The following is an 18,314-nucleotide window of genomic DNA, read 5'->3' as shown; positions in this document are numbered from 1 at the left end:
TGCATTCATTCCTACTCATGGTGGTGAAAAAAACAGGTGTGATCTGTTTTTATTTTTCCTAATTGTGCCAAAGCATTCAACTGCAGGATATCTAGGATTATCCTGGAGTTGAATCCTGTAGTTATATCTCATGTACTGCAGGATTCAACTGCAGATCCATGGTTGTCTATGGTCATCTGGTATACCAAACTAATTAATCTTGCACAGCCTTTACTAAATAAAATAAGTTACATAATATGTAAATATGTTAATTTGTTGGCTTCAGAGATATCCAGGAAAAAAATATAGGCAGCTCTGAATTCAAATTAATTACTTTAACAGTAGTATTGGAATTACTTTAAACTTATAAATTGAAATGTCTGCTATAAAAATAACTTTGAATAAATGCATTTTTCTGTTTACATCTCATATATATCTTCATATCAAAAATTTTATGTTTATTGCTTTGTCATTAAACTATTAGGAGGTGATTAGAATGCTGATATCAAGAGGACGTTTAGCACACAGAGAGCTGAAAACAACTATTAGTCTTGCAATAAGTTAATGTAATAAATTCATGTAATAATTCAATATGTATTTATATATACAATTTATGAACACATTTGTATGTTTATCTTAAAATAGTTGTTGATATTAAAATACAATTTTTATATTATTATTTTGTTATATTTTTTTTTTTGTGCCAGAATAACTGAATCTGTAGTCAATGATGAAAAATCTGGTTTCTGTTGGGGGGGAGGAATTCTGTTGCAGAACAAAAAAAAAAAAAAATTTCCTACCATTGTGACAAGATTTAGTATTAGCATTAGTAGAGGCATTTGATGCAAGAAAGCAAGCTTATGCAGCATCAGCCAAAAAAAAAAAAAAAACCCCCACTTCCACTTCACCCCTCTGTTCGTTCAAAATACCTGTCCAGCTGAGCCTTAAACCTATTTAGGCTATCAACCTCCACGACAAGGGATGGAAGTCTGTTCCACCAACCAACCACCCGCTGGCTAAAGGCAAATTTCCGCACGTCTATCCTACATCTGTCTTTCCTCAATTTGAATTTATGCCCTCTCAGGTGATTATTCTGAGCTAGAGGAAGAATCCCATCAGCATTGAGCATGCTCAAACCATTCAAGGCTTTATACACCTCTAACAGATCACCTCGCTGGTGCCTAGTCTCCAGACACTGTAATTTGCAAAACTTAAGCCTTTCTTCGTAAGAGCACCCCTTTGTTCCATTCACTAATCTTGTTGCCCTTCTCTGTACTCGTTCCAGCAGCTCTACATCCTTCTTTAAATGAGGCCTCCAGACCTGTATATGATATACAGGTGTGGCCTGACCTCTAGGTGTGGCCTGACCATTGCCTTATACAAGGGAATAATCACCTCCTTATCCCTGCTGGAAAAATTCCTGTATATCATTGACAATACTCCATGAGCTACTCTTGCAGCCCGTCTGCACTGCACAGAGAACTTCATATCTGCCTGCACAACCACCCCCAAGTCCCTTTCATTCTCTACCACTGTCAGTGTAGTACCACAGAGTTGATACGTTGCTCTGGGGTTGCTGTTTCCCATGTGTAGTACTTTACATTTGTCAATGTTAAACTTCATTTGCCACCTCTCAGCCCATCTGCTCAACCTTTCCAGATCCTGTTGCAGCAGCATAGTGTCAGTAGTGTCCTTGACAACCCTGCCAACCTTTGTATCGTCTGCAAACTTGGACATTAAGCTTGATATACCATCATCAATATCATTTATAAATACCGAAAACAATAATGGACCCAACACTGAGCCCTGAGGGACTCCACTAATAACATTAGTCCACGATGAGCAGTGTCCATTGATTACCACTCTCTGTCTTCTCCCCCTCAACCACCCCTTTATCCCTAGCATCTTTATCTATAACTGAAGTCTTGTCTAAATTATCCTGCAGTGCTTCTTTAACCAGTGCCTCCATTAATTTTCCTGGAACAGAAGTTAAGCTCACAGGTCTATAATTACTTGTGTCAGCCTTTGATCCTCCTTTGTGAATTGGGGTCACATTTGCACATTTCCAGTCTATGGGTACCTCCCCTGAGTCCAAGGAAGCTCTCATAATTATGGCTAAGGGTTTGCTTACTTCCTTTGCTGCCTCCTTTAATATAACTGGATAGATCCCATCCACCCCGGGTGCCTTTCTTGTGTTTATCTTCAACAATTTCTCCTCCACTTTACTCTCAGTTATTACAAGATTCTCTAGCTTACTGCCAGAGTTGAATACACCTCTGGCATTCCCCTCGCTAAATAACTCCTCATGTGTGAATGTCAATGCAAAATATTCATTTAGTTTGTTAGCTACCTGAGCAGGATCATCAACAGTTGACCCATCAATATCAAGTGGACCAATCTGATTCATTCCCTTCCTTCTAGAGTTTACATAAGTAAAGAACTCTTTGCTGTTTTTCTTTGCATCCCTTGCCAAGGATTTCTCGTAATCTGCCTTCGCCTGCCTAACCTTTGTAACTTGGTTGCATATCAACTTGGATCTATCATAGGCTTCTGTGTCATGTGTTAATTTGTAAGTATCCCATGCATTTTTCTTCTCTGCCATATGCCTCATTAGTTCATCTGACATCCATTTTGGCCTAAACCTTGAACAATATTTCTTAGTTGGTATGTAAAGCCTAGTAGCTTCCAAGATAAGTTCATTGAATGCTTCCCATTTTGAATTTGCTGTTGGTAACATCATCAGTTGGTCCCACTGTATAGAATTTAAACTCTCAGTCCATCGTAGTCGCCTTTACGGAAGCAATAATCCTTCTCTTTACCCCTAATGGTAGTTAGCTCTTTGAGTAAATCCCACTTCAGCACACTGTGATCACTGCCACCTAGTGGTTCATTTATCTGCAGATTCTTAATGCATGAAGAATCACTGCTGATAATCAAATCAAGAGTATTACTCCGTCTAGTTGCCTCCCGAACATGCTGATGTAGAAAACAATCATCCAATAAATCCACAAAAGCCCTGCTAGTGTGTGAGTGACCAGCCCCCAAATTCCAGTTAATATCTGGGAAATTAAAATCTCCCATTATAAGACTCTGATTTGCTGGCCCACTCTATTTCCCTGTACAGTTTCTTATTATACTCATCAGAGTCATTAGGCCTATAGCACACTCCTACTCTCAATTTTGATCTCCCAATGCTTATGTCACACCAAACTGACTCAACACTGCACTGTCCAGAAATGTCGACTGGCTTCACTTCCTTGGTTTTTATGTGTTTCTTAACTAATAGCATAACCCCTCCCCCCTTCCTATCCTGTCTATCCTTTCTGTAGACGTTGTACTCCCCAAATTCCAGTTCTGCATTCCTTATATCTGTGTGACACCACGTCTCTGATATCCCAACAATATCTGCCTCTGATGTTTTGAGCAATACCTCAAATTCATCAAATTTGTTTACTAAACTCCTAGCATTGGTGTACACGCAAGTATACCTGCACCCGTTTCTATTCTTAACTACCCTAACACAACCCACGTGTTTACTTGTACTGTAATGGCTTCCAGCAGTCTCTGAAATATCATGCATCTTGTTTTTCAAGCTTTTGCTCATTCTAATAGAAGCAGTGCAAGAATCTCTTTCACCTCTGCCAGTGGCTACTGTCAATCTATTGGTCTTTGTCTCCCCCCCCAAGCTAGCAGTTTTCCGACCCACCTAACACTGCCTCGATAGCATCAGCAAATATTCTTGCACCCTTTCTATTTAAGTGTATCCCATCCCTGTAGAAGCAATCTCTCCTGTTAACAAGTACAGTCCAGGCTGAAAAAAATTCTACCCCTTGCACCATAAACCTGCATCATTCTTGCACCATAAACCAATGCAAAGCTGTACTTTGGAGTAATGAGTCAATCTGCCAGTGTGACATTCATTCATGGGTATGACAGATGCCCTACTGGACTGTAGTGTCCCAACATTGAAATTTGGCAGAGCCAGCATGATAGTCTGCAGCTGTTTTTTATGGCTTGGCTTGGGACCATTGGTTGCTTTGGACAAAAACATGAATATTGACATCTATCTAAACATCCCAGACAATTTTTTACCTACATTGTGGACAATGCTCTGTCATTGATGTGGTGCCTTATAACCATAGTTGTTTTTGCACCATAAAAAAACCAAAACCAGACCATCAAACTTACAATGAGAGTTTAATCTTACCAGTATAGCCCTTCTTGGGCAAAGATGATTGGGATAGTTTTAATAATACTATTTTATCTTGACTAGAGAAAATACAGCACAATATATGGTATTCATTTATTAATATATAGCAAAAAAGGTAGCATTAGCATTAATAGTGGCATACGATGCAAGAAAACAAGCTTATACAGCATCGGCCAAAAAAACAACCTTCTCATTTCACCCAGCCACTCGCTCTAAATGTTTGTCTAGTTCTGCCTTGAATCTATTTAAGCTATCAACTTCTACAACGACAGATGGAAGTTTGTTCCAGAAATCAACCACCTGCTGGCTAAAGGCAAACTTCCGCATATCTATCCTACAACTGTCTTTCCTCAATTTGAATTTATGCCCTCGCTAGAAAAATTCCTGTGCATCATTGACATGACACCATGAGCTACATTTGCAGATCTTCTGCACTGCTCAGAAAACTTCATATCTGACTGCCCAATTACCCCTAGGTCCTTTTCATTCTTTTCCACGGTCAGTGTAGTACCACACAGTTGATACATTACTCTGTTATTACTGCTTCCCATATGCAGTTCTTTACGTTTGTCAAAGTTAAACTTCAGTTGCCATCCTCAACCCATATGCTCAACTTTTCTAGATCCTTTTGCAGTAGCGTACTGTCATTAACAAACCTTCCAACCTTCGTAACGTCTGCAAACTTAGACATTAAGCCCTATAAACCATCACCGATATCATTAATAAATACAGAACACAACAATGGACCTAATACTGAACCCTGGGGGACTTCACTAATAACATTAGTCCATGAAGAGCAGTGTCCATTGATTACCGACCTCTATCTTCTCCCGCTCAACCATCCCTTTATCCATAGCAGCAATTTGTCTCCAATGCCACAGTGCTCCAATTTGTGCAGCAGTCTTCCATGTGCAACAGTATTAAAAGCCTTTCTAAGATCCAAATATATGATATAAAAATTATTCTTTGCATCCAATTCCTTTGTGACCACATCATATTATCCAATCAAATTGGTCAGACAAGACTTCCCCTTAACAAACCCATGCTGTGGCTGATCTATGACTGATGTCTAGATGATTCTGCAGTGCTTCTTTAACCAGTGTCTCCATTAATTTGTCTGGAACAGAAGTTAAACTAACAGGTCTGTAATTACTTGTGTTTCCCTTTGATCCTTCTTTGTGAATTAGGGTCACATCTCCAGTCCATGAGTACCTCCCCTGAGTCCAAGGAAGCTCTCATAATTATGGCTAAGAGTTTGTTTGCTTCCTTTGCTGCCTCCTTTAATATAACTGGATAGATCCCATCCACCCCAGGTACCTTTCTTATATTTATCTTCAACAATTTCTCCTCCATTTTGCTCATAGTTATTGCAAAATCATCTAGCTTACTGCCAGAGTTTATTTTACCTCTCGCATTCCCCTCCCTGAATAACTTCTCATATGTGAATGTAGATGCAAAATACTCATTTAGTTTGTTAGTTACTTGAGCAAGATCATCAACAGTTGAACCGTCGATATCAAGTCAACCAATCTGATTCATTCCCTTCCTTCTAGAGTTTACGTAAGTAAAGTTTGTGTAGTTCTTCCTTGAATCTATTTAAGATAAAGAGAATCTATTTAAGATAAGATTGATGGCTCCATCAATCAACCACTGGATGGCTAAAGGCAAATATCCTTACTTATACATATATACTATATATAGAAATAATAATTGAAAAAAAAAAAAAAAAAAGGAAGTAATAAAAATCAAGAAATATTCTGAGAGGACAGCCTAGACATGTAGATTAATACAAGTTTGGAATTAAAGTATATATGTTAGCTAGTGAAGAAAGCACCTTTTTTAATACTTACTGTTTTGGTATTAAAATGTATAAATTTAAATGAATTTTAAATTGTTATGTATCAAGCTCTCTTTTTTTACCATTTTACACAACTTACAACATTCACTGATTAATAAAGGATTAGTCAAAATTTAATAAAGAATGCTTTTTGTGAAAGGCTGCACTCACTGGCATTCTAAATTTAGCCCAGCTATTGTTCATTTATACAACACAGTATAGTTCATTCTCAGAAAGGGGAGACAACAAGCAGAATGGCGTAATCATCAAGTGATGACATCCCCCAGATTTCTGGTAAAACGTTGCTTAGATTGCCACATATAAACCACACACAACAGAGTCAGCTAATATACATATATACAGGGTGATTCACTACCAGTGCGACAAACTTGCAGGAGGTGTAGGGGGCACAAAGACAAATCGGAATCACACAGCATTGCAGGATCCGAAATGCTTTCGTCATGTGGTAGAGGACGTTGAACGGGAGGTCGCGTGAACAGCGATCCCGCTTGAAGTCAGCATTTGCGAACTGTTTCTGTTGAAGAAACCAAGTAGCAAAAGTCTTCTGGAGTGGATAATCCGCAGGCTCCAATGATTGGACGCGTTACAAATGGTATGAACTCATTTTGTTTGTTGACAGTATCCCCCATACAGTGGATTGGGAAATACCCAATCGTTGGTCTATCGCTCGAGTACTCTTACTCGGATTGCCTTCTGCAAGATGTAGGACATTCTCCTCATTGTCTGGCATCCTCGTCGTTCGCTCTCGATTCCTGGTACCTCTCGTGAAATAACCAGTGTTACGTAAGCTTCTGTGCACACGTGCGAAAATCGTATGATAAGCACGCCTGTGCCGGAAACGTTCCTGGCACAAGCGCAGAGTGGCGTACCCATTACAGTCCGCAGCTCCATACGCGAGGTGCATGTCGGCCAGTTCAACGTTTGAATACTCGTCCATCCTACTGCCTCGGGAACCGGTTCGCAAATGCTGACTTCCAGCGGGATCGGTGTTCTCTACGTCCTCTACTGCATTACGAAGGCATTTTGAACCCTGCAATGCTATGTGATTCCTAGTCGTCTTTGTACCCCTTACACCTCCAGCAAGTTTGTCGCACTGGTAGTGAATCACCCTGTATAATTTTTATACTGAATTACTTAAGAGTGTAGTCCAATAAAATTAGGTGAAGAGGGGGGGGGGAAGGAATGGTTGCTAGCATGAAGATTTTCATGCAGCCCTTTTATGATGAATACATACCGTGGAAACCAACTACAGAGCATTTACTACCACTGGGATCATTACTAGATGGGCCAGTTCAGAACTGAGTAAGAGCCATTTGGTGTATCTTGCAAAAATACAATCTTTCAAGCAACAGAACATTGGTAATTATTTTAAAACGATATAAGCATGTGTAATGTGTATATAATATATACAGATGCTGTAATTTTCTATCATTAAAATTTTTCTTGCTTCCCTTTCATATGTACAGTGAGCGATCACTGAATTATGACACCTATCTAATACCGAGTTGGGCCACAGATGACAGTCGCTATTTGCCTAAGCATTGACTCCACTAGATATCTAAAGATATACATAATAATCTGCAGCCATGTACCAGCAAAGCTTACCACTGTCAGAATGGATGACGGTTGCACATCCATATGCCTCACTTCCCTTTCCAAAACATTCCATTCAATTGGATTGAGGTCAGGCAAATTTGGAGGCCAGTCAAGATGGGTGATATCTTCATATTCTTCAAACCACTTGTGCGCAGTGCAAGCATGATGGCATAGTGCATTATCATCTTGGAAGATACCATTTCTGTACGAGGAAAAATTGCAACATGGCAGTGTGCACATGATCTCCTTAGAGCTACTGTTAGACATCAATGTATACATATCAGGGGTCCTAATTCTTTCCAGCAAAATGTGCCCAATGTTAGCATTAGTAGAGGCATATGATGCAAGAAAGCAAGTTTATGCAGCACCAGCAAAAAAAAAAAAAAAAACGCTCCCATTTCACCCCTCTGTTCGTTCCAAATACCTGTCCAGCTCAGCCTTAAATTTATTTAGGCTATCAACTTCCACAACAAAGGACGGAAGTCTGTTCTACGAACCAACTACCCGCTGGCTAAAGGCAAACTTACGCACATCTATCCTACATTTTTCTTTCCTCAATTTGAATTTATGCCCTCTCAGGTGATTATTCTGAGCAAGAGGAAGAATCCCATCAGCATTGAGCAGGCTCAAACCATTCAAGGCTTAATACACCTCAATCAGATCACCTCGCAGGTGCCTAGTCTCCAGACACTGTAATTTGCAAAATATAAGCCTTTCTTCATATGAGCAATCCTTTGTTCCATTCACTAATCTTGTTGCCCTTCTCTGTACTCGTTCCAACAGCTCTACATCCTTAAAATGAGGCCTCCAGACCTGTATACAGTACTCAAGGTATGGCCTGACCATTGCCTTATACAAGGGGATAACACCTCCTTATCCCTGCTAGAAAAATTCCTGTATATCATTGACAAGACACTATGAGCTACTCTTGCAGACTGTTTGCACTGCTCAGAAAACTTCATATCTGCCTGCACAATAACCCCTTTAAACACCACTTCCACCTGCCTAGATAGTGGGCACCATGCAGCACCTACCCATGAGCTAGTGTTGCTTGCACCATACATAAAGGCATCTGTTAGCGTGTTGCACCAAGTATTTGGACTCATCTAACCAGTTTCCAGTTTATCCTAGATGTTTTTGACACCACAACATTCACCATCGACAATGATCACGAGTCATCTGCTGTGGAACTTGATATGTCTGAGTGTGTGGCACATTATCGTTTGGGAAACTGTTCTTGCCTTCCTCCATATATGTACTGCAATGTCAGCTGTTGTTTAGGCCATACAGTGCGCTTTACCCTTTGCACACCAGAAACATCAAATTTTTTGTAATCCTTTCAAGTTCTGTCTGTGGAAGGTGGTTTTGACCTATTTGACACCATTCTTTGTACACCTTAACCACAGTGGACCATGAGCAACTGACAAGATGTGCCATTTCTCATATAGAAGCACTCAACACATGGGCTCCCACAATGATGCCCTTTTGAAACTGTGATATCTTTACTATATCCAGTAAATGATGCTTTATCACTTTGACTTGCACAACCAGATGCAAATTAGCACTGCTTTAGCATACAAAACTGAATTTTTTATACTGTGAGCTATGCGGCATAGTCCGTTACAGATGGAGTTATAATTCAGTGATCGCTGAGTGTAGATAAGGTGAATTTAAAATCATTATCTGAAAAAATTACTGTAATTAAATTGTGCTTGATGGGTTAAAATGCTATTAATTGGACACCATATATCGGGAATGTCCAACAATCAGATCACACACAGGCAGACCAAAGGAGCCGCAAACTAGTGTGTCATAAATTATAGTTTAACATAAACTTTCAAAAACATTCATTTTCAGTAATATTCAATTTTTCTGTATTGCTCGCCTATAATGTTTTAAGTATCATTCTCAGCATAGCCTAGTCAAGTCCTTGTAGACTATAATTCTCACACCTTAACAACAGAGTCACTTCAAGGGTATTTGTCACTGGGGTTCCAGTAAACGTTTCCCACCACTTGTATCAATTACACCTCTAAAAAAGGGAAATTTGTACCTTTTACCACTGAGGCGCTGCACCATCCATGGGTTGAAAAGCCATTTTTAATGATATAATCATATGATAAGAATGTTATTAGTGTCATGTAATAATTACTGTAGTTTTGTATTGAATTATTAATTATAAAGGAAATTAAACTAAACATAAATGTTAATAAAACAAATTAAATTCTGTTTTGAAAAATGCATAATTAGTGGTAAGCAACTGTACTTACTGCCTGCAGTCTTCAGCATTTTATCTTTTTTGGGCCCTAAGCAAAATAAATGTCATATACACCCCTGCCATATATAATTATACAGATTAATAAATATTTTTGATGGGAAAAAAATATGTAGACTAGGTGGATTTTCAGAAAATGATCCAAATCTGTTTTTGAATTTCCTCTAGCATGTATATTTTTTGTGATCAGACTGACATGAACACAATGACATTGATAATATCATTCACATACGATAAGAATCCTTGGGGTTATCACAGACATTCTCTCAGATATGCCAGACAAGCTGTACTTGCTACCTGGGAGTCTAAAACGCTGATGGAACTGATATTCGGTTGACACTCAAGTCAAGTGGACCCAATTTCGGCGAAGTCCGGACGATCTGTGACAGCCAAATCCTCTGCTTGCACCTTCAGGATGGTGGGACTGTTAGTAATCCTGGGTATAACCTCCATGCACAAGTACATAGTGGGTGACCACCCAGGTGTGAACCAATGTAAGCAGGGGTCGAGGTGTTGCGCCCACATTCCATGGAGGAACGCCGCCCCTCTATGTTACCAGGCAGTACTAGGTGGTAGATGACTCTCATCAACCGGTGAAATACCACCACTTTGCTTATTGGAGGCTTGAAGTGGTGGAACCCATGTTTAGTCTCTAGAGCTAAGTTCCGGTCAACCCTTCCCTATCTCTTCCATCATGCAGTATGATTGATGACTTTTGAGGTTATGATGAACGTCGTGGCGAGATCCAATATTCCTTACATTTCGAGAGTACAGCTCTAAAACGGTGTTCGCAGGCCGGCCTCGAGTTAGTACACCGGACCGAACCTATTGGTAACCCACTGATAAAAACCCCAAATGTTGTAGTGATAAGACCTACAGAGACCAGCGAAACCTTGACCAGTGAAGAGCTGAAAAACAAAATTAGGTCGAACCTCAAAGATGACTTCAAAACTACCAAGATTAAGGCAATAAGAAAGACAAGAAATGTAGGTATTGTCATAGAAACGGAGACAGAGAAAGACATGGAGAATATCCTGACCAACACCAAGATAACTACCATGGGTCTGACTGCAGAGCCACCAAAGCGGAAAGGACCGTCAATTATTATCTTTAATCTAGACAAAGAAGTCACCCCACAAATCCTAATACAGGAAATATATACCAGGAACCTGTCAGGAGTATTGCCAGACCAGGAACCTCAGGCTGTGGTACAGCCGAAGTACTCAACGAAATCGAAGACCGGGACTAACAAAAACTGGGTTGTAGAGATTGCGCCGGCCGCCTGGCAAACACTGAAGCATCAATCCAGGATCTACATAGAATGGGGAAGTCATAGCTTCCAGGAGCGCGTGGCCGTGCCCAAATGCTATAGATGCTGTCGTTATAGCCACACCTCCCATACATGCACCCAGGTTGCTGCCACCTGTGGCCACTGCTCAGAAAAAGGGCATGACTATAACAACTGTCCGAACAGGGCTAAACCACCGACCTGCGTAAACTGCAAAGCACTCAGACTGGAGCATAACCACTCAATCAGAGACCCCAAATGCCCTACCTATCTCAAAACAAAGAGTCTTTACCAACAAAGAATAAATTATGGGGACTAGGCCTAAACACTACAATACAGCTCTGCTAAAAATCATGCAAGTCAATGCACAACGAGCTCGAGCAGTGGTCGAGCAACTTCGAAAGAAAGCCGACGAGGAAAACACAGACATACTGATCCTTCAGGAACCGTACACGCATGTTAAAAAAGTACGAGGTTATCCAGCCAATTACAAGATCGTCCAAACTGACGAAGATACCCCCTGGGCAGCCATCATTATCCGAAACCCAGCCATTACAGTAACGCGAATATCTCAACTATGCACGGCCTGGGCTGCTTGTGCCCATATTATCTCCCCATTGGGCGCTTTCTTTGTGGTGTCCCTATACTCAGGCCAGGGGAGGATATAACCCTCGCAACTAGATATCTACAGACCCTCTTGGACATATTGCCTAATCAAAGGATCATCATAGGGGCAGATGTAAACTGCCGCTCACCGGCCTGGCACAGCATGACCCCAGACAGGAGAGCCACGAGAAATGGCCAGATCCTGGAAGATCACTTGGCAAACACTACATTTGAGATCCTCAACTTGCCACACCAACTGCCAACTTTCTGTAACACTCTGTGGGAGGCCACAATAGATGTATCACTCGCAACTGCGAACGTCGCCAGATATATTAAACACTGGACGGTCCAAAACTCCTGGACCACATCCGACCACAGAGTGATTACAAACCAGATGCAGAACCAACTCAGCAGAACCCCGATGACAAAAACATCACTAAACCGCTTCGCAGTTAATAAGGCAAATTGGGAAACCTTCAAGGAAAAACTCACTGCTGAGGTTGAGGAGCACTACCAGACTGCGAGCCGACCCAGAGAGGCAAATGACCTGCAAAGAAAAGTAACTGAAATCATCATAAAAGCTAGCGAACAGGCAATGAAAAGGAAAATCCCAAAGCCAGGCGCCATGCCCTGGTGGACCCCCGACATTGAAAACCTGAGAAATGAAGTAATGAGACGACAAAAGGACTTCCAACGGGACCGGCGATCTTGGCCGGTCGCTGAGGTCGCGGCCATGAGGGATAGGTATAAAGACGCAAGGAATCGATACACAAAATTAATAAAGGACACCAAGCGCAAAACTTGGGAAAATCTTGTTTCCACAGCAAGGAACGCTAACCCCTGGGGAGTGGTCTATAAAGTAGCCACTAACAGACACTCCAGAGCAGAAGTCGCAGAAGCAACAATGACCCCGCTGGGTACCCTGACCATTACGTGGGATGACTCAGTGACCAATATTCTAAACACCATCTTCCTGGAACAGGAAGATGGTGTTTAGAATATTGATCCCAGAACAACTGCGGATCTGTCAAGAAAATGACTCATACTTCACTGGCCAACAAGAAACACTCTTCACTGTGGATGAGCTGCATGCGGCCGCCATGCAAATCAGAAGCAAAAATTGCCCTGGCCCAGACCTAATTGAACCGGAAATTGTGAAGAAAACGGTGGAATACACCCCGGATCTGTTACTGACGCTATATAACACCTGCCTCCAAGAAGGAACCTTTCCCAACGACTGGAAAATTGCCAACATCAAACTTAAATTGAAAAATCCATCAAAGCAGCCAGGAAAACCAGAGTCCTACCGTCCGATCGCCTTACTCCCAGTTGTAAGCAAACTATTCGAGAGAATGCTGCACAAGAGGCTACTCCACTATTACGAAGGGGCAAACCTAACAAACACAATGCAATTTGGATTCAAACCTGGCCTATCCACGATCGAAGCTCTCAAGACACTGCTGGATAAAGTAGAAGCCTGTACTACCAAATATTTTCTTGTTATCAGTATTGACTTCGCAGGGGCGTTTGACGCCATCTGGTGGCCGAGCGTTCTCGCGAGACTTAGGCGGGCTGGAGTGCCCCTAAACCTGTATAACACAATCAGGAGTTACCTAACACAGAGAACGATCGAAGTACATGCACCGTATAGGAAGCTAACTAGACAAATCCACAGGGGGTGCCCGCAGGGCTCTGTTGGACCCCTGTTATGGAATATGATTTTAGATGAATTCCTGGCCCTTGATATTGGCGAAGTCGGCTCCCAGGCCTTCGCCGATGATTTGATAATAACTGTTGCTGCTGACTCACGAGCGCAGATCGAAGAAAAAGCAAACCACGCGATACGAATTTTGCAAAACTGGGCTACAATCCATTGCCTGCGGATTTCTCCAAGTAAGACCTGCTCGGTACTCCTGAAGGACAGACTCGACCTTGCCAGACCACCGCAAGTGAAAATCCAAGGCACCACAATAAAACTTGCTACAGAAATAAAATATCTCGGAATCATCATTGACAAAAATCTGTCTTTTCAGCCCCATCTAAAGTACATTAAACAAAAGATACGGAAATATTCTGCATTGGTCGCAAGAGTGACCAGGAGGGACTGGGGCCTAAGCAAGCGGACCGTGTCCCTCTACTACAAATCTACCTTCATCCCGGTCATCACATATGCTTCACCAGTTTGGTACAAAAAGGTAACCACAGTGGTAAATAAAAGAACCTTGGACAGCATCCAGCGGTCAATAATTCTGACAATCACACGAGCTGTCTCCACAGTCAGCACGCACGCACTCCAGGTTCTGGCCGGAGTCCTCCCGCTGGACTTGGAAATCATCAGATGCGCCTTGACATATAATATGGCAAAAGAAATACCGTGCACTATCCTAAACTTCACGTTGGATCTCACCAACAACAGGAAGCTTGAAAAAACCAGATTGCTCGACCACCTCCGACAGGAATGACAGGATCGGTGGACAGAATCCATTAAAGGAGAAATCTCCAAGAAGTTCCTCCCTAGCGTAAACAGAGTCTTTCCAAAACTCCCGAATTGGTTCCAACCAGGGCTCCACGTCACCTTTCTGCTCACAGGGCACGGGTCATTTAATGCAAAACTATTTAGCTTCCGAATCACTGAGGATCCCCGTTGCCTCTGTGGCCACGAGGAAACATGGCAACATCTCATGTATGACTGCGACCAGTATGAGGACCTGCGATGCAGGCTCACCACTGCTATCACCTACTTCCCGCAGAACATGGAACAGCATCTTCTCGACTCGGAACACGCATACAAAGCCCTTACCATTTTTGCACAGAAACTCTTTGCTAGAAGGCGAGCACTTATAGCAAACCACCATGCACAGCACCCAGAAGCTGATGATGAATCCCAAAACCAGGACTAGAGAAAACCGGAATACACAAGAAAACTGTACCCACAACTACGAACATGACCATCATTTAGCCTTATTCACCAGGGAACTGACAACCAGGAAGACCTACGTCTGAACCAGAGACAACCTGACACAGGACTTCATTCATGTATGACCCTGCGACTGGGATCTGACTCCTACATTGAAAAAGAACACCAAAGAAGACCCAGTTCAAATCGCTTGGACCCCCATGTGCTCACAACTGTCAATGCCTGATGGCGATCTGTACCGGGCTCCCTTGCCTGGTACCTTTACTCCCTTTCCCCTGGTGGGGAGGAGGAGACAGTCTTATTATTATTATTATTATTAATAGCCATATGGTGTCTTGTCTCCTCTCCACCCCTGCCAACCCTGATTCTTCTCCTGGTGGGGCTTGGACCTGCCTCACTGAAAATCCTGGGGTCGCCTTCTCAATCGTCACCATACTTCTGTCTTTTCCCCCCAGCCTTCAGTCTCCCCCCTACTCTACCTAATACGCCAGCGTATAACCCCACACAAACTGCAAAAACTTAACTTCGTCCAAATTAAACCGCATACACCTCAAAAAATTGGCTTTTCTAATTCCAGCGCTCACCCCTACCGAGTCTTTTTTTTTTTTTTTTCTTATAGGCCATATTATTAGCCATATGTTGCAAGGAAGCCTGAGGTTTATGCTGCAACTGCCAAAAAAAAAAAAATTTCTGTACTACCCCAAGAGAGAGAGAGAGAGAAAAGGGAATCACCAAGGAAGAGAAGAATGATGATATCCAGCTCAGGGCCCTGGGTGTGCCAAGCCCATACTCACCAGATGTGAGTTCCTGGGGTTAATTTTGTAACGTTATTTGTGTATTAATGAATATTGTTTATTTGTAAATACAGTAATTTAGTATTTTGTAAATATTTTAAATATTTGTATATAGTTTGTAAATATTTCAGTGAAATAATTTAATCCTTCTCTTTGGGATGCAACGATATTCTTCATGCATTATGAAACCCGAAGAAAAATGCCTTTTCCTATGTCACCTACACTGAGTGATCACTGAAATATGACCACCTACCTAATACTTCGTAGGTCCTCCTTTTGCCCTCAGTACAGCAGCTATCTGACGTGTCATTGAGTCAACAAGATGTCGGAAGCGTTCAGGAGGTATGGCTAACCAAGCTGTGCGTATTGTGGTCAGCAATGCAGGTATGGAAGTCATTGGTGTATCCAGACGCCTGATACGCCTTTCCATAGTGTCCCACAAGTGTTCTATGGGATTGATATGAGAGTTCGGAGGCCAATCGATATGCTCGAAGTCAGAACTGTGTTCCTTAAACCATTCCTGCACAACAAGTGCCCAATGGCTCGGCGCATTGTCATCTTGGAAGATACCATTGCCATTCGGAAATAAGTGTAACATAACGGGGTATATACAGTCAGCAAGCAGTTGAAGATAGCGGAGACCAGTGATACTTTGTTCCACATGCACCCGGGGCCCAAGTTGCTGTCAGTGAAACATGCCCCACACCATATAACCGCCTCCACTGGCCTGCACTTTTGATACCATGTATGATGGATCAAGAGCCTCATGCTGTTGACACCAAATCCGTATACGACCATCCACGGGGTGGAGTAAATAATGTGACTCATCCAACCAGCACACCTTCTAGTCTTCTAACGTCCAACTTGCATGCTCTTTGCGCCAGGCGAGTCTTTTTTGCGCCGATGAACCTTGGTTAGGAGAGGATGCCGTAGGGGTCATCTGCATATATAACACATACGTGCGAGCATGCGACGCATGGTCATGCCAGATATTGTTCCGGGTTGGCCCATGTTGTATTCGGTAGTCAACTCTTGAACAGTGCTGAGCCTGTTTGCCTGTACGAGTCGTCGGATCCGGCGGTCACCTCTAACATTAAGCTTTCGCTGACGTTTGCAGTTTTACTGTTGGGTAGTCGCTTGTCCATTTTGACCCCAATCCTGGTACACTCTAACGATGCGACTCTCGAACACATTACGAGTCAGCCGTTTTGGGAAATCAAGGCACTATCTCGTCGAGTACCCACAATCTATCCTTTATCAAATAAATCCTTCCTTTTACTCATCACGCTTGGAATTTTACTACCTACTGAACCGCTCACACCTTATCTAGGCTACGTAGGTCGACTAACTCCATACTCTCGTACCTCACGTGGTCAATTGGTTGCATTCAGTTTTCGTAGGGGTGGTCATAATCCAGTGATTACTCAGTGTATGTAAACGCACCTAAATAGTTACATTGTGATATTTATTTCACCTTGAGAATGTCGCGCAGTACAATTGCACCGGTAAATAATTACATACGTCATTTCCTGATTAGATATCGATCCTAGTGACATAGTGTTTTTGTTCTGGCGGACCGGGGTCTCCCCCAAATTCGCGTTTTTACTCTGTGTAGAATATAATACTCTTCATAAGGCCAGGGTGTGTGTTAGTGTGTTTTTGGTGAAGTATTAGCGTGGGTTGTGTTCCTGTGGCAACTTAGCCTGTGGGTCTGTGGAGAGCCACTAACACCCCCAAGTTCTTATCATTGCTCCAGGAAGGCGGGCTAGGAAACATTAGGAGAGTAGGAAGCTCTGGCGGGGTGAATCCTGTTGTAGCCTAGGCATCCAAGAAGAGCCCCCCAAAAAAAAAAAAAAAAAAAAAAGAAAACAAAACAAATTTTAATGGAAAGAAGATAATGGGGAGATAAAAAAATTATTATTCAAAAAAAAAAATGGTGAGATAGGAAGAAGAGGGTAGGATAAAAGGAGCAGAGAACAGAGGGGGGGAAATAGTTAATGTTGTTGTTATTTGATTTTTAGGAGCATTAGCAACTAAAACCATTTGCTCCGGGGGATACGCGCTGGTCATTCCCTGACCTTTCCGCATCCTCCGTATTTGGTGGTTATGGGCTCGAACCCCAGTCTGATCAAGAAGAGTGTGCTACGCACTACTGCTCCTGCCCACCTGGCTACGGAGGCGCCGGGAAATAGTTGATGTACTCTCATGATTTGAAAGAGAAGACAATAAGGGAGCACTGGTACAGGATGCTGATCTTGGTCCACAGGTTGGGAGTTGAAAGTGAGTGGTGCGGTGAGCCACCACACAAAAGGGAGTAGAGGCTACCCAGGGTGGGGGAAGGAGAAACTACCACCACAGGTGTTAGAATTAAAGAACATAGAAAAAGAGACTTTTTGCGAAAGAGAAAGAGACATTTTGGTGCGTACTTTTTGCAGCTCTGGCCTGGAGTTACCCTAATGGCCAGTGTCAGCATCCCACACCATCCCAGCTAGAAAACCCTATAGCATTGTATCAGTTGGATAACCATTAGGCCTCTGAGGGCCTGCATAGCCATCAGTCTGTCCATGAAGAGACTAAGATAGAACATGCAGTTAATAATACTTTCATTCACTCAAAATTCGCACAATTTTACTTTTTATTGTTTTTTCTTACACTTGGGTTTGTACTCTACAAGTAATAAAAATCTAATTGTAATCATTCTTATATGTTTGTTATGAAGGTGTATTAATGAACTTGTAATGATGTTATCAGCAGTCGTTTAGGAAAACTTAAAAAGGAATAAGAGCATATT

The 18,314-nt window shown here is 42.1% G+C and overlaps 1 protein-coding gene across 1 annotated transcript in view; it reads left to right on the top strand.

Annotated features, from left to right (window-relative positions):
• LOC150091381 (LYR motif-containing protein 2) overlaps nucleotides 1-578 on the top strand; it is a 30,128-nt gene extending 29,550 nt beyond the window's left edge. Inside the window, exon 3 of the mRNA XM_090383569.1 lies at nucleotides 464-578. Within this exon, the coding sequence (XP_090239695.1) occupies nucleotides 464-544 (81 nt within the window). The 3' untranslated portion in view covers nucleotides 545-578. The remainder of the gene's footprint in view (nucleotides 1-463) is intronic.
• Nucleotides 579-18,314: the final 17,736 nt, after the last annotated feature.

The sequence above is a fragment of the Mastigoproctus giganteus genome, chromosome 1, assembly GCF_048544385.1.
Source record: "Mastigoproctus giganteus isolate SK-2022 chromosome 1, ASM4854438v1, whole genome shotgun sequence".
NCBI classification, from domain to species: Eukaryota; Metazoa; Arthropoda; class Arachnida; order Uropygi; family Thelyphonidae; genus Mastigoproctus; species Mastigoproctus giganteus.
This window is presented reverse-complemented; position numbering and strand designations above follow the sequence as displayed.